The sequence below is a fragment of the Paramisgurnus dabryanus genome, chromosome 23, assembly GCF_030506205.2.
Source record: "Paramisgurnus dabryanus chromosome 23, PD_genome_1.1, whole genome shotgun sequence".
NCBI lineage: Eukaryota > Metazoa > Chordata > Actinopteri > Cypriniformes > Cobitidae > Paramisgurnus > Paramisgurnus dabryanus.
The window spans coordinates 27,117,798-27,145,059 of record NC_133359.1 but is presented as its reverse complement, the minus strand read 5'-3'; the positions used below and the strand labels follow the sequence as shown (position 1 = coordinate 27,145,059).

At 40.6% G+C, this 27,262-nt stretch overlaps 1 protein-coding gene and 1 long non-coding RNA gene across 2 annotated transcripts in view; one reads left to right on the top strand and one right to left on the bottom strand.

Moving 5' to 3' along the window:
* The first annotated feature begins 3,153 nt into the window (after nucleotides 1-3,153).
* The window catches only part of cpne8 (copine VIII), a 71,311-nt gene continuing 47,202 nt past the window's right edge, over nucleotides 3,154-27,262 (top strand). The window contains exons 1-4 of the mRNA XM_065291199.2: nucleotides 3,154-3,349; nucleotides 15,627-15,667; nucleotides 21,966-22,012; nucleotides 22,104-22,207. Of these exons, the coding sequence (XP_065147271.1) occupies nucleotides 3,237-3,349; nucleotides 15,627-15,667; nucleotides 21,966-22,012; nucleotides 22,104-22,207 (305 nt within the window). The 5' untranslated portion in view covers nucleotides 3,154-3,236. The remainder of the gene's footprint in view (nucleotides 3,350-15,626; nucleotides 15,668-21,965; nucleotides 22,013-22,103; nucleotides 22,208-27,262) is intronic.
* Nucleotides 24,715-27,037, bottom strand: LOC135780898 (uncharacterized). The gene is made up of 4 exons (XR_010545018.2): nucleotides 26,780-27,037; nucleotides 25,994-26,033; nucleotides 25,720-25,867; nucleotides 24,715-25,002 (listed from the first exon to the last, which is right to left on the bottom strand). It is a non-coding gene; the product is annotated as an uncharacterized lncRNA (long non-coding RNA).

Sequence of the window (27,262 nt, the reverse complement as noted above, 5' to 3'; positions counted from 1 at the left end):
CACCACTGGTACATGAGCAAATGATTGACATCAGTGTTAACAACAATACAGAATCACTTCACCAAGACCACATGACCTTGAAAAACTTTGCATTGATCAATGCTGAAAAGGAGACAAGACAAAGACCACAAAGGTGTACCACCTCTAAACAAGTACCCAAGGCCTGTTGATGATGTACGGGATGACCAAATTTAAAGATTTCAGTTTTTAATAAATGTATACCCCCAGAAGGGCAATGTATCCTGTGGTATACACAATTTAAAGCAGACATATCATGAAAATCTGACTTTTTCCATGTTCCCTGACAGCCTTTTTTTAAGTTGCCCGCCAGCATTATCTTGTGATTTTCACAAAAGTGTCACAAAATGCCTTCCAGGAAAATATATGAATGTACAAATATATCAAATAAAAAATATCAGACCCTCTGCTTTCATTCTCACCAAAAAGCGTACAAATGACACGCAGTGTGATTATCGTGCAATACATACACCAAATTCCGATTTTGCGTGCATATGATACGCCAGTCCTTCCCATTCACTTATATGGTGAATCGTTTCGTGTCGTTTTATTTATTGTTTTCTCATTTGTTTTCTCATTTGTTTTCTGATTTTTTCCATTGTCGCTTGGGTTTATGTTAGAAAAACTTTTTGTTATATAAAAATGACATCCTAACCCAAACCCCATCTTTTACCCCAACTCCAAGCGACCATGGCTTAAATATAGACAATAACCTGCATATTAAATAACCTGCTTAAAAAAATCTGAAATCTAACACTAAACCCAAGCGAAAATGGTTTAAAAAAACAGAAAACAAACGAGAAACCAATAAATAAAACCGGCACGAAACGATTCACCATATAAGTGAATTGGAAGGACTGGTGTATCATATGCACGCAAAAGCGGAATTTGGCGTTAATATCATTAATATTTGAGTTACTTTTTAAAAAAAAGTTACTTTTCAGTTTAATTAATTCAAAAAATAAAATAATATTGAATTAAACTGAACATATTAACGTACAATTACACACTCTGTGCGCATGAGCGGGAACAGTTTGAGTCAGAAATGGAGATGGCAGGCCAGAGTTTGACATTTTTGCGATCATAAAAACACCTGCAAGGCCTGAAAGAGATCAAACCTCAGCCAAGTAAGAAAAAGTAACACAAAAGTAACTTAAAAGTAACGTAAACATTACTTTCCATGAAAAGTAACTAAGTAACGCAATTAGGGGAGTAACTTAATATTGTAATGTATTACTTTTACCTTTCCTCAAGACTGCTCTTAAATATGAGGTAAGTTTCTCAAAAAATACCACATTTTGAGCAAAAAATGAAATAATTGCATTTTTGTAAAGGAATTTTGTTAGATATCAGATTCAGGACGATGATCAAAACAAACAGGGAGTTTAAAACGTTTTTGCTTCAGTTTTTTTTTTATAAATTGGGTAACTTATAAATCTAGTGGATATTAGGGGAATTATAGATTACCGCAAAAACACATCAGGCATGCGTCACTGCCATTGTCATTGTTTTTTCTCAATTGATAGCGAGGAAAGAGTTAAGTGCTATATTTGGGTTCCCAGTGCTTCTATTAACCTATAAAAATGTGAAAAAGATAAACTCAGTAATTTAGTTTTGGTAAACCATTCTTTACAAGCATGTGAAAAAATAGCTCATTGAAATTCGTCCCTTTGTGATGTCAGAAGGGGATCTTAATATCATAATAATGCCACACCTTAATCTGCACTATCCAACCACGGCACTGCCATTTAGTGCAGAAAGAGAATTGAGTTTCAATTTCAACAAACCACCATCATTTATGATTAGTGTTTGCATTTCATCAGCTCATTTGCATGTTAAAGGACACCTACAAAGTGGCAATTTTAGCATGCCATAATAAATTATCTGTGGTGTAAAATTTCACATATGTACTCTGAGCAATTTACAGGGGCAGAGTGGCAATCGGGAGAGTCGGGACTTTTCCCGGTGGGCCGGTAGTGTTTTAAGGCCGCGAGGGCCGGTCTGATAATAGCCGTTCTTTCAGTCTTAAGTCGTGCACTCCGGCCACACTAAAAACTATTTATCATATATTTAATATGCCTCAGCGCTCTCTCTATCAAGCCCGTCTCCCCTGGAGTTCTATCAGCCAATCAAACAAAAGAAAAGAAAGAGGATTCACAATAGCCAATCAGAAAATAGCACTGTTGTATCTGGGTAAGATTTAACGCAACAACCAATAAAAAGGCATTGCCTCGCACACCCATCTAGGAATGGAGCTCCGAGCATCACTTTGAGCACAGAGTAGCCTTTGTCTGATCTCCTGTTTTAATGTTACAACAAATGCACAACTTTGACACAAACAATGACAACTTGACTGCTGTTAGAGAATGTTTCCCAGCTAATCAGCATCAGTTTTTCACGAGTGTATGTAACTTAGCCAACAGTTTACAGCCTGTTCACTGACAACACCTGCTCAGAACATGTAAGTTGCGTTATATTTTCGTTATCACACGATGACTGACATTTTTTCACATAAAACATCTCTCTCCAAACAGGCTTAATAATTTTATAAGCAACTGCTTTGCAACCATAGTAAGCTTAATCTTACCTAAAACTAGGGAACTGTTGTTGACTTTAAGATCTTTTAAATAATAGTTATTATTACACTTGGTATTTCATGTTGTTGTGCAGTCATTTTATTGTAATTTTAGATTTCAGCATTTGCTCATTTTTTTTACCATGTTGGGCTGGTGGTCTATGAAATTTACCGGTAGATTTTTGGGCCCCACTCCGCCCATGTGAGCAAACCAATGATTTATTCAACATCTTTAAAAAGTTTTGTGAAATGTCTCCTTTAAATCAAAATTAAACGTCAGGATTAAAAAAAGATCAAATTGCATTATCTGTGTCCCGATAAGACGGAAAATATGAATAAATAGATGTTCTGATCTCTCTTTATGGTTTCGTACGTTTTGCCCTTGTTAGGGCTAAATAATTTTACATAAGTATATTATTTAACCATCCATCCATCTCACGGAGCGTAGTGTCAAGCAGTTTTGCTCGTATTGAAGCGCGTGACCGACAGGAATTCTCTCACGCGTGGACAAATCGCGCGCCTGTGACGTCGCTTTAAGCGGCGTGACTCCCTCACTCACACACACACACACACACACACACACACTTCAGATCCACGGACTGTAGGATGCTCGCAGACTCTTCTCGAGCACTCAAACAGCATCATGTCGACTGTAATGAGAATGAGCGGCTTAGTAAACATGTCGAGCCTCGCGGATTTTGAGGCGCTCGCACCAGCAATCCCCGCCACTAAAGTTGAGATCAGTGTGTCGTGCAGGTGAGTCGCGCGTGATTTATTTCTCATCCGGCAGAACACTCGTGCGTAGAGTTCCTCTGGTAACACGCAGTGACTGATGCTTGAGGCTGAATCATTTTGGTAAATAGCAAATAAACGAGCTTTGACATTAGTCAATGTGTTGAATGCTGAAATTGAAGTGTATTCAAGTGTTTAATATGCTATTCGTGTGCACCATTTGATTGGAGGTAAATAATAATAATAATAATAAGCTGAGCGCGTGCTGATATTGCAACAAATAATGCATCAGGTTATTCTTAAATAAAATAAAATTAAACATAAGAGATTAATTCACACTTATGAAACCTTGGTAATTAATGCATAATGTCCTATACAGTATGCTACTCATTAAATGACTTTTATAATTAATATAATGCATGTTAATCAAAAATACCATGCGTTATTATACTGTCCTGTTTATTGTTATAATGTACCTTTAATCTATATAATGCATTAAAATGCTTTACAGGTTAAACAGGTGCCATAATCCATTGATATTTTTACAGGTCTCATTTGATAGAATATAGATACAATTATTAGCAAAGCATGCAGCTGATTTTGATGTGTATTATTAATGCATTATAAAAGGCTAGATAATGGAAACATTAGTTGATTATTTATACTGGGTTGTTATTTATTTTATAATCTGTACGAATGATGCTATGTATAAGATGTACTTTCACGTGGTACAGTAGATGTCTTCCGTCACCAAGCTCTCTGTTCCTCAGTGTTACATAATAATGCATGTAGGTGATCTTTATTCAGAGAGATCAGATGCTTTGATTAAAGCATAGAATGGACCTTTCGTTTTAAAAACATGAGCTATGTGTATACTATAAGCACCTTTAAATTACAACTGAAATTGAGAGAGAGAGAGAGAGAGAGAGAGAGAGAGAAAGAGGGGTGGAGGGTCTTGCATTATCAAAATAACAGATGCAAACAGGAATGATCTGTCTTTACAAAATGCCATTTTGGTGACTGTTTACATTTCATGTAACTTTTTTAAAGCACAGCTTTACAGTAAAATAATGTGTATTCTGTAATATAATTTTTTTTATTTACATAAGTTCTGTTGTAGAATTTTCAGCATACAGCGTGTGTTTTACAGAAATATGAGAGATATGTTATACACTGTGCCCCCAAATCCTGTTAAATTAGCTTTCAAAAATAATTTAAATGAAAAAAAAAACATTGTAAGCATTTTGGTGTTGACTAGAAACTCAAGTCAGGCACTTATAGACGGAAAGGCTAAAAGAAAAACTATTTCTGGATTGAAGCTTCTGAGAGAGCATCTGTATATTGACTGATTGACTTGTTTCGTCTGAACGTATAGAAGCGAAACCCTTTGGACTGGGGGTAGTGTCAATACATGCAAAAAGAGAAAGAGGAAAATGTGAATCTGAAGGAAGTAACCTTTCCTCCAGTCAAAGACGAGAGTGATTGATTCGGTTCATTAGTTTAAACTCTCAGATATGATGTGGCTCAAATGCTCTGTAGTTTCTAAATATATATATAGAAGAACAACACTTTTTTACTGTAAAATAATGGAAAAGCACTATTTAAGCACTAAATGATTAGTAAAGTTATGTTTTTAATAATTACAAACTGTTAAAAATTATACATTCTGTATGTCTGTGTATGCAGTCAACAAAAGTATATTCTGTAAATTCCTAAAAACATTGTTACGGTTTTGTACTGTAAATTTTGGGTAAATGCAGGTGTGTGTGTTAGATTTGCTGATACTGCGACATATTTCGGACAAACCTCCTTTAAAATAACCTTTGAATTTCATTGGCAATAAAGAGGCTTTCCAGCGCACCCCAGCAGTAAAGATACTGCATCATTTCCCCTGACACAAGCATTAAGTTTTATTAAAGCTGTTCAAAAGCCATGCTATTACACCACTCCTCAACAGCTATGATTTACACAGCAATTTTAAATGATTACTAATGTCATATCATCACTTTTATGAAATAATAAATTGTACCTCGATGAGGGTGATTTTTTTTAGCATCTGTTTCAAGGCTTTATCTGTTTAAGCAAATTCTCACAGTAAACTTTCTCACACTTCATGGTTTAAGTGCATATCTCATGTTAAATGTTAATTAAAACCATAAGAGGATTGGGTTTATCGGTCAATGTGATTGGCATTCAGAGTTGTTTACGATAGGTAGCGTGTGATGTTGCTGGAGGTCTTCACTGTGAAGAGAAATGGGAATTTGCCATGTGAATGTTTTATGAGGATTCTTGTTGTAGCCTACTGGGGTTGGCTCTGTAATGGTTGGGTTTACCCTTTTTTAGGTGGCACATCGAGCTGTGGGATGGGCTGGCACTCATGTTTAGTCATCAAATATTCAGTATGCCTGTGAAATGGGGCATACAGGGGAGTGTGGTAAGATGTGTTGACCCCTTAATCCAGTTAACTGCATTAAATATTTTGTCACATGATGTTTATAAAATCGACTAATAGACTGTATGTGAATTTAATGATGAGATTAGGAGGGTCAAAGTTCCAGTGGTGGCTTAAAGAATGCTAAAAAAAAAGTTTGGGGTCGCAAACAAACTTAAAATCAAATTGTTAAGGTAGTAATGCAGTACTGTAAATAGCCATTTATCAGGTGACGAAGCACCATATCATTACTGCTTAGCTAAAAGATTAAAAATGTTACTGTTGAAGTCAACTGTTAGCATGCATCTGTGAATTTGACTTCAATGTGGGTTTATTTATCAGTAATAAACTAATCAAGGTACTCATTCAAACACACACACGCGGGCCGAATCACAGTAATTTTTTTTCCATCAGTGTAGAGTAGCACAAGCACCATTTGGCACCGTGTGGTAACATCGGTGATCTCGATGGCCTGGATTGAGAGAAACACGCTGCTCTGTGCTTCTTGTGTTTGCTCACAACAGACAACATACTGTCCAACAAGCTCGTTCTGCATGGTTCTCGAAGTTCCTTTAAGCTTCCCAAAAAACTGGAGCCTCAAGGAGAAGCCCCGTGCTGCGTCACATTGCGCCATGTATTTAAAAATACAACAGAGTGTTGCGCCCCAAGGACAATATGAAATAAGCCAATCAGAGCTCAGCCTCAAGTCACATGCTTTTAAAAAGTTTACTGACCTACATACACACTTATTTGGCACACAGTATGAACGAAATACAGTTTTGATTATTTTATAAAAGATAATATGACAAAGAGTGAAATAGCACAACTAAATATAATAATTTATTTTGTATTCATTTGCACTATATATTTAACTTTTTGTTAACATGTTGAAGTAGCTTTCTTTTCTGGTTAACCTTCAGGGACAGCGCCCCCTATTGATCACCGCCACAGTTGAGTTTACTCATGAATTTAAAATTTTGACATAACCTTACTCAGTCGAAGTTAAACCTATCAAGATTTTATTTTTATTAAATGTTCTTTACGTTATGTAGGATGATTTGTGTTTACTGTAGCTGGGTGTCTGGACAACACATCCTCATCCCATGGCGTCAATATTTGACGCCACTTGACCATGCGTCAATATGTTACGCGGAGGGTATACCCTTCGCGTCATTTTTTGACGAACTGGGGACTTCAATACTATTAGGTACGCGAAATTAAACAGTTGTCGCCTGACATTGGGGTTAGGGATAGGTTTGGGTAGGGATGTCATTATGTAAATCTAACCCTAAACCGACGCGAAAATGGTAAGAAAATGGTACGAAAATAGGAAAGAGAATGCAACGGACTCAATAGTATTGAAGTCCCCAGTTCGTCAAAAAATGACGCGAAGGGTATACCCTCCGCGTAACATATTGACGCATGGTCAAGTGGCGTCAAATATTGACGCCATGGGGTGAGGATGGGCTGGTCTGGAAGTTCCCTTTCAGTCGGTCACTACGACGTCACGTCGTGACCGACGAATTGGGAACTCGCTTAGAGAGACCAATCTGCTTCGAATACTACTAAAACGCCAATGAACTTGGCATTGAGATATTTGCATAATGCTGGCGCCGCCCCGCCAGGTGCGTATATAAGCAGCAGGTGCAAATAAGGAAATTAGCTTTTTATCGCTTCGAAAGCCGGCAGTATCTGCTACTGAGAAGCTACTCTACTCTGGTGGGATTCGATTGCTGAAGTTGGTTGGACTAGCAGTACCACAGCGGACGCTTCGCTTAATTCCACGACTCTACATCTTTATTTTGTTTTGAGTTTAGTGTGTGCGTTGCCTTTCCCTGTGCGCATCATCAACTGAGCATCTGAGTGAATTTCCCTAAAAGAGTGATACGAGAGAGCTTTGTGCCTTGTTAAAGGCAGCCACTCTCTCGTATATCCGGACATCAGCGTCCTTTTCAGGATGGCTTTTCGTCCGTGCGATCTTGGGTGCGGCAAATACATGGGTCCGAAGGACGGTCACGAGCGTTGTCTTTCGTGTTTGGGCATCGAGCACGCAGAGGCAGCGTTCGCTGGGGGTAAGTGTTCTCACTGCGAGAACATGTCCCTTGTGGATTTGCGCAGACGGTTGTCTTTCCTCCGGGAAAAACGCAACCCTCGTCATGCGAGTGCTGAACGCCGCCACGGTGCGGCTGTGAAGCTCTCTAAAGACGACCTGCGCATCACTGTGCTGAGCCGAGCGGGGGATTCGTCCTCAAGCTCTCAGCCTCCTCATCCACAGCCGGTTGATGTGCCGATGGAGACTTCAGCGTCGTGTTCTACGATGTCTCTAGAATCCATCGCGCCGCCCTCCGGGTCCACCGACGCCGCAGCATCCGAGGGTGGGCCTCCTCCCCCTGACGTGGACCCCGACGCCCTTCCTCCCTCTGGTCGGGTTGGGACGCCGGAGTTCGATCCAGAGATGGTGGCCGTGCTCGCTCGAGCGGCGGAGACCGTAGGGTTAGAGTGGGTTCCCCCCCCTCAGCCCGAACCGTCCCGCCTGGATGATTGGTTCTTTGGAGCTGCCCGGGTTTCACAACCCTCTCCACCGGTGCCTTTCTTCCCCGAGGTGCACGAGGAGCTGACTAGAACCTGGAAGTCGCCGTTTTCTACGAGATTACGGCCGTTTCAGCCCTCCCCCCTCACCTCCCTCACCAGCGGAGCCGCTAAGGGTTATACGGGGATCCCTCCCGTGGAGCGCGCTGTCGCGATGCAACTGTGTCCGGCACACGCTCCCTCTTGGAAGGACCGCCCAACCCTCCCCTCTCGTGCCTGCAGACAGTCCTCCGGTTTAACGGGCGCTGCCCACCAGGCATGTGGAGAGGCGGCTTCAGCCCTGCACGCAATGGCGTTGCTGCAGGTTCATCAAGCGAAGGCCTTGAGGGATCTGCACGAGGGAGGACACGACTCGCCTGTCCTTTCGGAGCTCCGGGCTGCCACTGATCTGGCTCTTCGCGCTACGAAGGTGACAGCGCAGGCGATTGGTCGTGCCATGTCCACGATGGTGGTCCAGGAACGCCACTTATGGCTATGTCTGGCGGATATGTCGGATGCGGAGAAGAACAAGTTCTTAGACGCTCCCGTGTCCCAGGCTGGTCTCTTCGGTGAGTCGGTGGAGTCTTTTGCCCAGCAGTTCTCCGCCGCCCAGAAGTAGACGGAGGCGATCGCTCAGATCATGCCCCGGCGCAAGCGACCTGCATCTCGCCCTCCAGCGCCGGCGGCCCCGTCTGCTCCTCGCCGAGGGCGCCCTGCGGCGGCTGCCTCCACCCCCCCCACTAGAACATCTTCCAGGCCACGGAGGGGGAACAGCCGTCGGCAGCCCGCCCCGCCCGCCCCACCCGCTTCCCGTGGTAAACGGAAATCGAAGCGGCCCTGAGACGGGCGACCTGGAATTGGATGGGATCACTCTTCGGGAGACGGTGACGGCATCGCTCCCTCCACCGGTAGAGGGCCGGATGGAGAATCCTTGGTTTCGTTTTGTTTCTGTTCCGCCGGCTTCTCAGCCGGCACCCACAAAACCACAAAAAGAGTGCATTCCTATTCCTTCTCCAGGTCTTCAGAGGATCGAGAGAGATGTGAGCGGGCATTCACATGCTCTTCCTCCCTCTCCTCTATCGCCAGCGGGTGTTCTGAGGAGTTCCAGCTCTCCGCTGAGGAGACGGGACCACCAGCACCCTCTTCGGAGTCTGTGCTCTCCGCTGAGGAGACCAGACGACCGTCACCCTCAGCGGGCTCAGGTCAGTGTCACACACACACATACTGTAGATACTTATGCTGTCCCAGCAGACGTACCGGCAGTACCACCTGTCCCGCTCCGCCGCCCCCCCGCGGGTACCCCGGTAGTGCCGTTAATTCCCCTCGTACGGTCCCTGGGGGCTTGGCTTCAGCTTCCCAGCCCGTCTCGTTGGGTTTTACGCACTGTCCGCCTCGGTTACGAAATACAATTCAACCGGCACACACCCAAATTCTCGGGCATTCGTTTCACCACGGTGAAAGCGTCCGATGCACATGTACTGCGTGCAGAGGTCGAAGTCCTGCTGGCGAAGGACGCGATCGAGCCGGTCCCTCCAACCGAGATGAGATCGGGCTTCTACAGCCCGTATTTTATAGTACCCAAAAAGGGCGGGGGGTTACGACCGATCTTGGATTGGTTTGCGGCTATAGACCTGAAAGACGCGTACTTTCATGTGTCCATTCTCCCTCGTCACAGACCGTTTCTCCGGTTTGCATTCGAGGGACGGGCATACCAGTACAAAGTTTTACCGTTCGGGCTATCCCTCTCTCCCCGTGTGTTCACGAAAGTAGTGGAGGCGGCGTTAAAACCCCTCAGAGAGAGCGGCGTTCGCATATTGGCTTACCTCGACGATTGGCTTATAATAGCGCATTCTCGACGGACGCTTTGCGAACACAGAGATTTAACGCTTCGGCATCTCGCCCGTTTGGGTCTTCGGGTCAACTGGGAAAAGAGCAAACTCTGCCCCACGCAGAGGATCTCTTTTCTCGGGATGGAACTGGACTCGATCGATTTATCGGCGCGTTTAACAGAAGAGCGCGTCCAGTCAATTCTGACTTGCCTCGGTTCATTCCGAGGGAAGAATGCGGTCCCGCTGAAACAATTTCAAAAGCTCCTGGGGCATATGGCAGCAGCAGCGGCCGTGACACCGCTCGGACTGCTCCATATGAGACCGCTTCAGCGTTGGCTTCACGATCGAGTCCCGAGGAGAGCGTGGCGCGCCGGCATCCATCGTGTAACCATTACACCTGCGTGTCGCCTAACATTCCCCCCGTGGTCGGACCCCGCGTTTCTCAGGTCCGGTGTGTCCATGAGACAGATCGCTCGGCATGCTGTTGTACATACAGATGCGTCCGACACGGGCTGGGGTGCCACGTACGACGAGCTTACGGCTTCGGGGGTGTGGACAGCACCCCAGTTGCACTGGCATATCAATTGCCGAGAGTTGTGGGCAGTATATCTGGGACTTGTACGCTTCGCTACGGAGCTGCGAGGGAAGGATGTACTAGTACGCACCGACAACACTGCGACCGTTGCGTATATCAACCGTCAAGGCGGTTTGCGCTCCCGTCACCTGTCGCATCTCGCTCGTCATCTCCTCCTTTGGAGTCAGAAGCATCTGAGGTCCCTTCGTGCCATTCACATTCCGGGCTCGCTCAATACAGCAGCGGACGCGCTTTCTCGAGCTGCGCGCCCCGGCGAATGGCGACTCCACCCCCAGACGGTCCAGCTAATTTGGAAGAAGTTCGGTCGTGCGCAGATAGACCTGTTTGCGTCGCCGGACGATACCCACTGTCGCCTATTTTATTCACTAACCGAGGGCAGCCTCGGCGTGGACGCGTTGGCGCACAGCTGGCCTCGGGGGATGCGCAAATACGCATTCCCCCCAGTGAGCTTAATCGCACAGACACTGTGCAAAGTCAGGCAGGACGAGGAGAGCCTTTTACTGATCGCCCCATATTGGACGAGCAAGAATTGGTTTCCAGAGTTAATGCTCCTCGCGACAGCCCCTCCCTGGCGGATTCCCCTGAGGAAGGACCTTCTTTCTCAAGGAGGGGGCACATTATGGCACCCGCGCCCCGACCTGTGGGATCTCCATGTGTGGTCGTTGAGCGCGCGCAAGGTTTAAGTGATTTACCGCAAGCGGTATCTAACACAATCAACGCGGCACGAGCTCCGTCTACGCGACGGGCTTACGCGTTTAAATGGAACCTTTTCGTCACCTGGTGCTCTTCGCAACGCGAGGACCCCAGAGAATGCCCTATTAACATCGTGCTTTTATATCTTCAACATAGGTTAGACGGTAGGCTGTCACCCTCCACCATTAAAGTTGATATCGCTGCTATTTCTGCTCATCACTCACTTATTAACGGCAGATCAGTTGGCCAGCATGATTTGGTTATTAGATTTTTAAGAGGCGCTCGTAGGCTAAACCCCTCGCGCCCTCCTTCTATTCCTCCCTGGGACCTGTCCATGGTGCTGAAAGCCCTTCAGGCCCCCCCGTTCGAGCCTTTGCAGTCTGTGAGTCTGAAGCTTTTATCAATGAAAGCTCTGACCCTGCTAGCATTGGCCTCAGTGAAGAGAGTAGGGGATTTACATGCATTCTCTGTTGACGACTCGTGCCTTCAGTTTGGTCCTGCTGCCTCAAGCGTAACATTGAGGCCCAGACCAGGCTACGTGCCCAAAGTTCCCACCACTCCTTTCAGAGACCAGGTGGTGAGCTTGCAAGCGCTGCCTCCGGAGGACGCAGACCCAACCATGGCTTTGTTGTGCCCCGTACGCGCACTGCGACTCTACGTGGATCGCACGCAAAGCCTCAGGACCTCAGACCAGCTCTTTGTTTGTTATGGTGGCCAGCAGAAAGGGAAAGCTGTCACTAAGCAGAGGATGTCTCATTGGATAGTTGATACTATCGCCCTGGCTTATAATCTTCAGGGTATTCCTTGCCCCTTTAATTTGAGAGCGCACTCCACACGGAGCGTTGCCTCATCTTGGGCTCTAGCTCGTGGTTCCTCGCTAACAGACATCTGTAGAGCTGCTGGTTGGGCGACACCTAATACGTTCATTAGATTTTACAGTGTTCGTATCGAGCCTGTATCCTCTCGTGTTCTTTCCTCACCAGGGAGGGCACGGAGAGCAGACTCGCATGTCGGCTTGCAGCCTCCAACTGATGCTTCATAACTGTGTCAGTATGGAAGGCCTTCAGAGCAAAAATGCGTAATGGTTTGAATTGCTCTTCCTCCGCTGCCTTGGCAGCCTTTGTTGCGGAGCATTGGCTGTCAGCCTTTCACTAGCTGTATCCTCGCGAACCTACGTGTCTGGCTCGGGCTCCACATTGTGTCCCACCGGGTTCCATTGTGAGTATTTTTCCGTGGGGTTAATCCTACTAGCCCACGTTTCCCTTAGCAGAGCACTGCTTTGCTTACACAGCCACGGCTGTCTTATTCTCTCAACTACGGTTGACTTTCGCCCACCATTAGCCCTTAAGACGGGTGGTGGCTTCCGCAGCATTCCTATCCCGCTCAGGTAGGGCGCTTCCCAGTCGCTGGCACTTCTGTGGGGTTAAAGGAACATCTAGTGCCCGGCCTTCTGCCTTAAAACCTACCTCCTCCTCCTTAAGTGGAACCGGAGGGCTTTTACGCAGTCACTGGAAGAGGTCAGCCCCTAGTGGCGTTTTGATAGGGATTCCCAATTCGTCGGTCACGACGTGACGTCGTAGTGACCGACTGAAAGGGAACGTCTCGGTTACGGATGTAACCCTCGTTCCCTGAAGGAGGGAACGGAGACGTCACGTCCCGTCGCCACAGGTGCTGCCACCTGCTGTTACGGCCGGTCACACTTTCCGGCTTTCTCAGCGAAAAAGAAGCTAATTTCCTTATTTGCACCTGCTGCTTATATACGCACCTGGCGGGGCGGCGCCAGCATTATGCAAATATCTCAATGCCAAGTTCATTGGCGTTTTAGTAGTATTCGAAGCAGATTGGTCTCTCTAAGCGAGTTCCCAATTCGTCGGTCACGACGTGACGTCTCCGTTCCCTCCTTCAGGGAACGAGGGTTACATCCGTAACCGAGACGTTCTTCTGCAGTTTTATGACTTTATGCATATACTCGTGATAATACTTTACGTTTAAAGCAATTATCATGGATTACGTCCATTGGCATAAATGGGATCGAACAGTTGAAGGAGGCAATAAACATGAAATGTCTCAAGAGCAGTCTTTGAAGGGGGCAACAAAAATATAGCCAAAATTTTAACTTATTGTAAGGACGTGTATTCAGTAGAAAGCCTTACTACACCTTTTTGTCACTGGGACAGTACCTTTTAACTCCATTGATGAGTTATCTCATGAGTCAATTAAGAGAAAAACATTTGCATAAAAAGTGTTCCTGATGAATTTTTATGTTTATCTGCAATACTGCGATTATCCATAGTGCACTTACCCAATTTATGGAAAAACTGAAGCAAAAACGTCATTTACAAATTGTAAACTCTGTGTATGTTTTGATACTCGTTCTGAATTTGATCTCTTACAAAATTCCTTCAAAAGAATGCAATTAGTTCAGCTTTTTGCTAAAAAAATATTTTTTAAAGAAAATACCCATATTATTTTATGATAGGATCAAACTTTTTTCCCGTTTTGTTTGTTTGTTTATTGTTTGTTAGGAAGCAGAGGGTCTGTTCTTTCATTTGATATATTTGTATGTTTATATATTTTTTGAAGAACATTTTCCCAGAAGGAATTTTGTGAAACTTTTGTGAAAATCACAAACAAATGCAGACGGGTAACTTTTAAAAAAATGGCTGGCGAGGAATGGGTTAAAAAGGTCCTAATATGTACCATACAGATAGGTACCAGTATGTATTCCACATTCTCACCAAGTTTATCGATATTTTGATACTGATGTGTGAAAGATAGCTTACTGGTAAAAAGACGGAAAGTCAACGCGTGTGTAAACAGCACATTTTTGTATTTACTGAATAAATTCATAGTAATTTACAGAAATGACTGTGTAAAAGAGGCTACATAGGCCATGCCAGTATCATTCTTCTCAAGGTTGCGGGTTCAGTGAAAAAACTGACTAAATTCACCAAAATATTCTTACTCAAAACTATTTATTAAACAAGCAAGGTTAAAGGTTGGGTGCATGATTTTTGCAAAACACTTTGGCCAAGTACCAGAACACACTTGTAGCCAATCAGCAGTAAGGTGCGTGTCTACTAACTGTCATCGTTGCCTGGGTTGTGTATGTGTGGCTTTGACGTCTATCAAAAGAAGGTCCAGATTCTATTGGGGTAGGGGTGTGTTTGTTTAGATGATTTCAAATATCAACACTGGCTTTCAGAGATCATGCACCCCACCTTTAACAATATAATCGCTATTAACATAGCGGACTCATGGGAAAAACATTGGTTATTACCAAAGCACTGTGAGGAGGGGGAGCTCAAACTGCTTGTAAACTAACACAAACAAAAAATATATTAATAAATGATGTGTGCTTACCATCATTTATCATATACCATAAAGAAATTAATAAAGTTTATAACAATATGAGGGGAGTAAATGATACAAATAATCTACATTTTTTCATTTTTATGCAACATTGTGTGTTTATGTGCACTCATCTGCTTAATATTATCATTTCAAATTATAAACAAATAATAATAATAATAACAAGTTTGTTTGTTGCATGTCAATTGTTAGCAGTCTACTGTTATGGTAATGGACTGTATCTGCAGAAAATTATTTTTATTGTGATTATGTCATTAATATAATTACACACATGTATGTGAATGCCTTTGTTGGTAGCAAATCAAAGGTTCCAGTTTCATTCCTAAATATTGCATAATGAAATATGTCAATAAATAAAATATTGGCTATATATTTAATTGTGTGGTATGGATTGTATATAAATAAGTATATATATATATATATATATATATATATATATATATATATATATATATATATATATATATATATATATATCAAAGTTAAGTATGACAGAATTCATATTTGCCTGAGGCGGTTACTATGGCAACAGTAAGCTGCTTGCACATTTTCCGATAGCATCAGTATTGAGTGGCATATTGATGAAACATAAATAGGTACTGTTGTTGTTTCTTGCTTTATGATACAGTGATATATCAAAAGTACCGTCTTTTACCATAAAATACATTTCAGGTTTTGCAAGACGCAACTCAAAAGTTGTAAAAAATCCTAATGCACGGAAATCATGACTTACTACCTACTTTATATTACATTTATGTCCCTAATGTTACCAAGTTGTATTTCTTTTATTAATTACTTGTCCTTCTTTTACAGAAACCTCTTGGATAGAGACACTTTCTCAAAATCTGATCCAAGTAAGTCACACATGACATGACATAAGATGCACATTTGTTCTTATTTTTGCATTGTGAGCAGATCTCTAAAATGAGCACATCTGACTGAAATCTCATAACTAACAGCAGACAGCTGGACTCAGGTTAACATACTCATCAACAGATCTGTACTACTCGCTGTAGGGCGCTTCATTAGTGTGCATAGTTCACCTACTTGCCTGCTTTAATGATGATCTCACATTATCAGAGCTCTTGATTATGTATGAAACCCTGCTGCACCATAAAAAATCTTAGTCTTCTTTTTATGTAAAAATATAGTCCCACTATATATAAGGTGTTTTTAACTACTATGTAATTATATAAGGGAAACAAAAAAGTATACAAGGCAGCTTATTGTAATTACGTATTTGCATTACACCTCGTGACACCTGTCAAAGTAATAAAACATACATTCAATCCGGTTTTTTCAAGTACATTATTTTTGTTAAGAATGATTACATGTTGTTACTGAACAAAAAAAATGATTTTTTTGTGTGCATTTGTCAAAACAAAAAAATAGCATGTATCACATTTGTGTTTTCGTGTGTGTGTATGTGTGTGTGTCTGATTTAGGTGGTTTAATCAGTCACACAACAGAATGAACAATGTGACACCTACAGTCAAATGCATCTGTATGTTCATTAAAGATACAAATGTCAGCAGCTGTAATCAGCTGAACACAGCATCTGGATTTCACACACGCACACACACACACACACACACACACACACACATAAAAACACACGTTTTTAATGACCTTTAAAACCTTCTGATCTGAAGCTGTCTGACAGATACATGTCACTACATACAGTAAGCAATAAATCTAAAATATAATTAATGGCATTTGTACACTCACCTAAAGGATTATTAGGAACACCATACTAATACTGTGTTTGACCCCCTTTCACCTTCAGAACTTCCTTAACTCTACATGGCATTGATTCAAGAAGGTGCTGAAAGCATTCTTTAGAAATGCTGGCCCATATTGATTGGATAGCATCTTGCAGTTGATGAAGATTTGTGGGATGCCCATCCAGAGCACGAAGCTCCCATTCCACCACATCCCAAAGATGCTCTATTGGGTTGAGATCTGGTGACTGTGGGGGCCATTTTAGTACAGTGAACTCATTGTCATGTTCAAGAAACCAATTTGAAATGATTCAAGCTTTGTGACATGTCCTGCATTATCCTGCTGGAAGTAGCCATCAGAGGTTGGGTACACAGTGGTCATAAAGGGATGGGCATGGTCAGAAACAATGCTCAGGTAGGACGTGGCATTTAAACGATGCACAATTGGCACTAAGAGGCCTAAAGTGTGCCAAGAAAACATCCCCTCACCATTACACCACCACCAGCCTGCACAGTGGTAACAAGGCATGATGGATCCATGTTCTCATTCTGTTTACACCAAATTCTGACTCTACCATCTGAATGTCTTAACAGAAATCGAGACTCATCAGACCAGGCAAAATTTTTTCCAGTCTTCAACTGTCCAATTTTGTTGAGCTCATGCAAATTGTAGCCTCTTTTTCATTTGTAGTGGAGATGAGTGGTACCCGGTGGGGTCTTCTGCTGTTGTAGCGCATCCGCCTCAAGGTTGTGCGTGTTGTGGCTTCACAAATGCTTTGCTGCATACCTCGGTTGTAACGAGTGGTTATTTCAGTCAAAGTTGCTCTTCTATCAGCTTGAATCAGTCGGCCCATTCTCTTCTGACCTCTAGCATCAACAAGGCATTTTCGCCCACAGGACTGCCGCATACTGAATGTTTTTCCCTTTTTACACCATTCTTTGTAAACCCTAGAAATGGTTGTGTGTGAAAATCCCAGTAACTGAGCAAATTGTTAAATACTCAGACCAGCTGAAATACTCAGACAACCATGCCACGCTCATAATTGCTGAAATCACCTTTCTTTCACATTCTGACATTCAGTTTGGAGTTCAGGAGATTGTCTTGACCAGGACCACACCCCTAAATGCATTGAAGCAACTGCCATGTGATTGGTTGATTAGATAATTGCATTAATGAGAAATTGAACAGGTGTTCCTAATAATCCTTTAGGTGAGTGTATAGTATATATTTTATTTACCAAATGGGGTACCCCCCCCCTCTGTATTCAAATATTTCAATATTTTTGTCACTTTTAGTGGCATATTTTTGGGAATACAGCCTTAATTTCAACATATGCATCTGGGGTTGCCAGCTCCTCATGTGATTTTCATGGATCATGATGGTGATCAGTGTGATAGATGGTCTTCTCATGCAGAGTAGCACATGTGCTGAGTCTAAGATGTGTTGACGTAATTGAATCAGACTCCTCCCTACATTCACTGGGCAAATAGCTGTAGATTCAGGAACCCCAGACAGCTAAATATAGTCTCTGCGCTCATAACCATGCACAGTGTGTGATGTGATATTTAAGGCTGAAATTTCTGTGTGTCTAGGGATCACGTCACGGCTTGTGGTAGATTGCAAGTCCTGATACTAAATATGTGGTTGCAGATAGACAGTGAAAGCATGATATCATATTTAGGTAATATTTCATTGTTTGATTCTATGCATATATTTACATTTACATGTAGTCATTTAGCAGACGCTTTTTCCAAAGCGACTTATAAGTGAGGTAAACAATAGAAGCAATTATAGATATACATAAGTACATAATAGAATACATAAGTGCACTGGAAATAGTCTCATCAAGTCCAACACAGTATACATAGACAAGGGATTGTTAGTATTTCTTTTTTTTTGGTAGAGATAAAGAGAAAAGGAAATAGAGAAAGATAGTAAGGCCGTTATTAGGAAGTGAGGTAATGGCATACAAAGCGTTAAGATATAATAGTGGTCAATATTGACATGAAATTCTGAAGATAAACAAACAATTATTAAAGTTATATATGCAAAAGTTATTTAATGCAAATATAATTTTGCAATACAAATCTCTCATAATAATCAAGCAGCGTACCTTATCTCTCTATCCCCGGAGACACAGTTACTGCAGGTAATTTTGCTAAGAATGAGCCATACGCATTGTTTCTCCTTAAGACTTACTTTTCCAGCTATTGTCTTCTGTAAATAGTGTAAGTGCTCGCACAACATTCTGCACTTTGCAATTTAAAACTCATTAAATCTCATTCATGTCCCTAACAATAGCTCATGTAAGTGGAATCAGTTAATGACGTTGCCTACAAATGGTGCTTGTGCTTTTGAGTCATTTTAATAACTGCTTGAATCACGTAGCAAGCATAATTCATTTTGTCTGACCACATGCAGATATTAAAAAATATGCCATTAAGGTTAAATGTATAGATGATTACCAATTATATAGGCATATTCCAGCAGTTTTTGTCAGTAATCAGAATATTGACATTCCCCGGTTCGAGTCTCGGTCAGGTCAGGATGTTTTCTGTGTGGAGATTGCATGTTTTCCCATCAGCGTGGGTTCATGGCGGCTCTCCCAAGTAGTTGATGTCCTCAGGGCAACATTATGTTGACCCTGGGCCAACATTTCAATCAACCAATCAGATTTCAGAAATAAGTTTACAGTTTGTTTTAAGATTAAGTTTACAACCAGGATTAGCTGTTTTTAGACCATTGTTTTTCATCGTGTATCTCTGATTTTAGGGTTTGGGGTGGGTTTAGGTTTTATTTAGAAAAATGTTACACAATATGTTTCCCTGAGGACATCTCTCAGTTGGCAAAATCAGTTCGAGCGGTTTATAGTAGGGAAAGGTTTTCTCTTAATTGACATAACCCATCAATGGCGGGGAAAGAGTTAATTCCATAGCTCCTTTACTCCATGTCAGCAGATGATTTGGATACTTGGGGTGTTTTCACAAATTAGAGTTTGTTTCAGAACCTGGTGCGTTTTCTCCCTCGGTTCGGTTTGTTTAGGCATATGTGAACACGGCAAACGTGCTTGGATCCCCACCAAACAATCATTCTGAGACCACCTGAGGTGATCTGAGCCCAATTGACCTCGCCCCCAAATGCGATGAGCCAACCGCAGTGCGCATAGCTAACCCAATACACTCGGACATTCTCTGCTTCCACTTCCATTGAAATGCATTGCAGTTAGTCAGTTTTCATTCGTTTTTATAATTTTTTTCTAGTCATTTTAAGTTTAAAATGGTCAAACGGTGTGCATGAGGTACATGCAATTCCGACACTAGGTAGGCTATCCCGTGAGGCTGGGCGACGCTGAGTATTTTTACCCTTTCCCAAGCCACATTTCAACCGAGATAAGGTTAAGTGTCTGCTCTGGATTAAGTTATGCGGTACACCACAACACCAACTAAACGTGGATAAATTAAACAAGGATGTCTACAATTGTTCTAAGCTAAGTCAACATATTTGAACGTTATCTTTAACACCTCTAACGTTACGTTAGCCTAACATTAGAAAATGTTAACGTTAGCGAAACATTAGAAAACGTTAAAGTTAGCTTCTAGCTGCGTTGTACGTCATGTCACTTATCTTCATTAACCTATCTGTAATTAACCGAGGTAACAAATGTTATTTGTAATAGCAATATTGTGCTTAACGATTCATCTAAGTACTGTAGCACCAAAGTAACGGAGAGGTACTCTTGCTAAAAAATTGTAAAAAAGGCTTGTCCTTTTTTGATCATTATTGCAACGAGATGCGGTTTATCGCATTTACACTGTGACCTGTAAATTTTTGCGTGGAGCTGAAGCTGAAAGAAATTGTTAATATAACCCTCCAATGCATAGTTAAGGCCCTTTTGGTGACTTCGACACGATATATAGTCCAAAAATCATCAATTGCCTCCTGTGAAACGTCTCCTACTGTGACAGCTGCCATAGTGCCTGTCACCGAATGTTGGTTGTTTGTCAGAGTGAGTGGAGGGGGCGTGGCTTAGCCATAGGTCAATTGCGAACAAATTTTAGAGTGGTTTGCTTGTGGTGAGAAAGCAATCTGAGCCATTGGACCAAAAAACCAGGCTGAATATAATGGGTAATGGCTAGCAGCCGTGTGTTTTACAAATACTCGGAAAACTGTAATATACAGTAGGGACAAGAAACCCACAATAAACCACTGCTGTTTTCTGACAGATGGTCCAGGAACATACACGAGTCCATTCTAACCAATGACTTACACTTGTCATAAACACATTTTAATCCAATTTAAAATTTTGCCATGTGGAAGCAAACTGAAGCAAAAGGAAAATGAAACATTGTAACAATTTCAATCCCTTTTTGGTCTGAAAACGCCCTTAAATTAAACAAATATGTGTCTATTTTGAGCAGGAATACTTTCCAATTTACTTTCAATTTCTTTCAGTTCTCATCTTATTCCAACTCTCATCTCGAATGTAGTTACAAACAGACACACACACATCTCCCAGGACAGATAAGAGTTCAGGCGGTCATAAAGTCACACACATTAAACTCTATGAGCCTCTGGGGTCCAAGCACAAAATGAAAGTGTGTGATTGTTACAGACTCAGCGAGCGATGGTAATGATGATGATGATTTTCTAATGAGGAATAATTTTAGACTGATGGCAGGTATAGACTCATCTTTAGAGGAAGGTCTTCAGATTGCCAGCTGATTATTTCAGCTGCCTGCTGTTGCTTATGATATGAATTTGTGTGACTTTTATAGTGTGTGTGTGTGTGTGTGTGTGTGTGTGTGTGTGTGTGTGTGTGTGTTAACTGCTTACTGCTCATCTCACTGCATGCCATACAAATGTGAAAATATTGTCTTAGGAGGCCTTAACATCTTTCTTTTGTACATGTATTCAGTAAATGAACACACCATGACTGTTTGATGACTCAAATGGCTTTTAGTTCATGTGGTAATGTTGTCTAAATATCAAACAGTTCCAGTACTGCAGTATGCAAATATTAAACTGTGACTACACCCTAAAAATGCTGGGTTATTTTCAACACAGGGCCAAAAAGGGATGAGCCCAGCAGCTGGGTTACAGCTAACCCAAAAAGTGTTTATATTTGACCCAACAATGGGTTAAAATAACCCAGCATTTTTTGTGTAGACTAGATAAAAATCACTGGTGTGCATACTGAGACAAAACAATGACACTGATATCATATTTTAAGAACATGTTTTAAGTTATGTTCAGTTAAGACAGCTCAAACATGCGTTTTATTCTGAAGCTTAAGCCTTGCCTGTGAAACCATGTCCATATATTAAATTTTTTGTATAAAAAATACCTCCATATAGGTGACTTTTCAACATTTTAAAAACTATTATTAAATTTCCTTATTAATAATCTTTATAATGCATTTTGTTTTTGTAGTTTGTGTGCTGTATACTCAAACAGTGGTAAACAGGGAGTGGAGAGAGGTATGATATTTTCTATATTTTACAATATTTGTATTCATGTAAAGTTATAATTTTAATCTTTATTTCCTGTTTGCTGGTGTCATTTGTACAGTTTGGCCGGACAGAAGTTATTGATAACACCCTGAATCCAGACTTTGTGCACAAATTCATCCTTGATTATTTCTTTGAGGAGAGACAAAATTTACGCTTTGACCTGTAAGTATAATCAGAATGCAAATGTGTGTGTTTGTGTGTCTGTTGATGAGTTTATATGTTTGTGTAAGCTATACATTTAAAGGCACTGTATGAAATTTTCACTGCAAAGTTTATACCCGTTAAATTATAATGTAAGCAAACAGAGCGGCTTGACAGAAACAACAGAGTGGCATGCTAGACGCGGCAAGTTGATTTGCATGCATCGCTGTATAGATCGATCAATGTACAAAAATAATGTAAGAATGACTCAACAGTAGTTCTTTTGGATTACCCTCGCGATACTTTGATGTCATATGCTGATCGGTGTATTCATTTTCACTTAAAAAGTAATTATTTTAGATGCAACTTTGTAATATTTACAGCTTAAATTGTCTAATATCTTTTTAAAACATTTAAAATCATTTTGCGTAATTCCGCAGATTTTTCAAAAAAAAAAAAATTTCCACAGAAAAAGCAAAAAAAGTCAGCAGATTCCGTCTGGCCCTGGTGATAAGGTAATGAGTGCGCTGTATGGGCCAGATTTTGTATGCTGTGTGGGCAAATTAGCGCCAGAGCGCAATTGAATGGTAATATCTGCAAGTTAATTACTAAAAAAGGCATAAATTAAATAAAACAGGCGCAACAGTTGATTTCCATAATGACCAACGCAATCTACTAAGAGCAGCGTAAATTAATTCAGGATCCAAATAGGCAGAGCTGATGCTCCTCAGGTGCGGTTGATCTACTAACACCTGATGCGCATGAGTTCAGCACCACGAACATCACAGATGAAAATTTGGGGTGTGAAATCCCAGCTAGCAAAGCCATAGTACACTAAAAAGAACTAGAGGACAAAAAATTAAGGTTTACAAGAAGTTTTAAAACATTTCGTATTGTGTGACTTCTCCTAGTAACTTTTTCCTCCAGCAAACAAAAAGTAACATGGCTTGCAAACAAGCACAAAATGATTTAAGACATGCTTTTATCTGCTTTAAAAAAATGTCGCAAATGCCAGTAATATCACACGTGCAAACATTAGTAAATCGTGCTGCATGAATCATTTAAATAATCTCCTCCCATAAATTGTCCCATAAAGGGAAACTCCTAGAAATGCATATGCAATAAGGTCAGTCGCAAAAATAACTAGACCACATATTTTCAGCGCTAATGATCTACTGCACATCTTTAGTAAATCCCTACAGTTGTTATTTAATGCCAAAATGATGGTTTGTGTTGGCGCAAGCTGTTAGTAAATCTGACCCCATATGTATAGCTTTAATATACTGTAAGTCACTTTGGATTAAAGCATCTGCCAAATGTGAAAATATATGTGAACATACATATTTATATACAATTATTTACTTGAGACACAACCTACAGTACTCACTCACACACACACACACACACACACACACACACACACACACACACACACACACACACACACACACAGAAAAAAAAAATCCTTTCAATTTACGTAATTTTAATGTGTACATCGGTCCCACATAATCCGATTGTGTTAAACCAACATAATTTTCCTCATTTAATTTTTATGTGTCAGACCAAAACATTTTAATTGTTTCAAGTAGTCTAATATAAATATGTTGACTCAAAGTGCTATTTCGCTTTACTATAACACATTTATTTTGTAATGTTTAAGTAATTTTATTATGTAAGGGGACTAGATTTTCATCTGTAATTCCAACATGCTTTTTTAATGCTTATATTATGGGATTATGTAACTCTAAAGCAATTTCATTATGTTTCTGGCACCAGAATAATCATCCATAATTATCCAAATGTTATTTATTTCTTTTTTAAATACAAAATACATTTGCATTGGCATAAAAAGTAAAGAGTTTTAAACAAAAGTTTAGTGATATTGAGGCAAACCACTGCTTTCAGATCATCAATTCATTTAAATCACTACACATTAATTCAACAACAGTCAATAACTATTACAACAATCAGCACATGCAGTACATACAAAGGGGCAATTTCCCAAACAGGTTGTAGATTAATCCATGACTAGGCCCTAGTTAAATTAGGATATTTTTTACAAAAAAAAGTTTACAAACAAACCTACCTTACAAAAACAACACTGGAGTACATCTTGAGACAAAACAATGGCACTGATATATGTCAAGATATGTCAGTGCAATATGTTTTCAAATTAAGGCATTGCAAAAGTCTGGGACTGGGAAAAGCCCCATCTGTAAAACTGACCCAAATGTTTAAAATAGTTACTATCACAGTAGATTTAGAAGTGCTAAAGCACAAACACTGCATTCCAAAGAGACATGCAAAACAGTAAGTACTATTATTTTTTAAATGGATTTACAAACTGGAATATATCAATCCTTCAGAAAGTCAGAGCTACAGCATTTGTATAAACTGATAATCAAAGATTCAACAAAAACAAAATACAACAACCATTTCCAAAATCAACTCTGAGCAGCAAACTGTTAATGTTTTAATAAGAGAAAACACTTTAAACAGATAAATAAAAAAGAACATAAATGAGCAGCACAGTCTTTCTGATCCTTTCACTGAAAGAAACGGTTCGTTAAAGTTACGCTCAATGCAGTTCCATTAAAATCTTTTGGATTTCTTCAAAAATAAAGCAGAGATCAGGATAGCTCAGGTTTAAGGCATACATCAGCTCAAACAACATGGCACGATGTTGCAACACCTTCATGCCTTCCAGGACTATACAAAGATCCTCTTCTTCATCACAAGAAGCATGTTGTTTGAGAGCACAAATCCCAACAGTGGTGTCTTCAAATGACCTCACTGTTGCTGACTTCATCCATGCCCTGTACAAAACAGACAAATGTAGTTAAAGAAACAGAAAAAAAGTTACTGTTACAATAAAAGTGTCATTGGAAATTAGTACAATGCAAACAAATATAAATGTAAGTATACAGACCCATGTGCATTGCCACAGCATGTTACAATTGGTTACAAATATATGGGTTACAAAGCAAGGCAGCTGCATTGTCCACTGCTCCAGGTGTGTGTGCGCGTTTACTAGACTGGAATGAGTTAAATAAAGAGGCCACATTTCGAGTGTGTGCTACCATACCTGAGAATCACAGCAAAAGTGAATTATCTCATTTTCTCACTGTCATGTTGTTATAAACCTGTATAAATGTCTTTGTTCTGATGAACACGAAGGAAGACATTTATTTTGAGGAATGTTTGCAACCAAACTGTTCATGAGCCCCATTCACTTCCATAGTATTATATTTCCCCACTATGGAAGTGAATGGGGCTTATGATTGGTTTGGGAACAAACATTCCTCAAAATATCTTCCTTAGTGTTCATCAGAACAAAGACATTTATAAAGGTTTGTAACAACATGATAGGGAGTAAGTGATGAGAATTTTTATTTTTGGGTGAACTATCCCTTTAAATCTTCCCAGGTGTTTTAATGACCCGTGTGCCAAAAGATGTAACTAAAACATACTACATTTTCTGTACTTCCAACAATGTATACACATTTTTATGTCTATGAATCTATATTACTTACTTCTGTCATTTGATCATTCATTGTTTGAAGTCTGTTTGCTAGCTGTCCTCCTTTCTGATAGAAGAGTTTCGTCAGGTTTTTGGATTGGAGGTCCAGGTGACACGCAGGAACATAAGACAGTAGTGATTCTTTTAAATTCAGCATTTATCTGAAAAAAAATTAACCAACCATTGTATATTTGAGTACTGCGAGTCAAAGAATAATACATGTATATTAGTTACAAAAATAAGATTTAGCTCCTAACAGCAGTAAAACAGTGATAGGAATTACTTACCAATGCTTTTGAGTGTGTAGCGCATGCAAGGATGATGGACCTATAAGAGGAAATATTCAGAGGTGAAATCAACACATAACCTCAAATGATTAAGGTCACACATACACAGAGCAATAATGAAATAAGTATTATATCTGTCATAGGACGCAATTTTGGACAAAATGAGATCTTAAAACAAGGTGCTCTTCTGAAAACGTCAGCTTTAAGGTGTGGCACTTCAAAGCAATTTTTTTCAGTTAATATACCAGACGTCACGCGAGGCATTTAAAAAAAGCTTTTTCTAATTGAATCATGTGTTGCTCGTGGCGTAGTGAAGTCACGAATAACTGACGCGGGTCTGTTCATCTGATTAAGCAGACAGTTTGTTTCATACGCAATGTCATTATTAATGTAGTCAATTGATATCATCTGGTAAATTACTTACATGGATAACGTCACTCTGGACAGAATAATGTTTGGTTAGCGTTTTATTTGTCCTGAACCGTTTCCATAGAACAACTGAGTAAAAAGTGCCTCAAAAGTCAACTCAAATCTGACAGTTTTCAACTCGGATAAAACTACCAAACGTGAAATAACGTTATACAGCTGACATTTTTAAAACGCTGTTTTTCTTTATGAGCCTTACACTTACTGACTGACTGACTGTAACGTTAACTTACTCCACCAACATCCTCCAAACTCATTTTTACTACAAGTCATTGCAATGGCTACATATTGTAAAAAAACTGTCTATCTAGTGAAGATGTATCACGTATAAAGTGAACATAAATAAATAATAGAACTTACTTTAATAACGTGGTGTCCGTCTGAGAGAGTTCTTCTGACTGACTGCTGCTGAGTCTTCATTTTGGCGCCCAAAACAAATGATCTTTATTCTTCTTTTATGGCGATTGACGTCCTTTTTATTGAGCGTTACTGCCACCTTCTGCTCAGGAGGTGCCGTTTTGTGTGCAAACTCAATTTTATTGCTTTAAGTATTCAATTCAATCAATTTTAATCAATGTGAGAATAATGTGTTCATTTTACATTCAAACAAAACATTTTCATCATAATCAATTAAATTATGTTTACACAAGGAATATAAATATTTTGTGTTGCATATACATGTTTATTTTATTTAAATTCAAAGACCCACCAAGTCCATTTTTTTCAGTGTGCACACACACACACACACACACACACACACACACAAAGCCTGCAGGGTTTTGCTTTTGCTTCTGCTCAGTGAAGCACATTATATACAGCACTATTCCAGAAATTACAGTAATG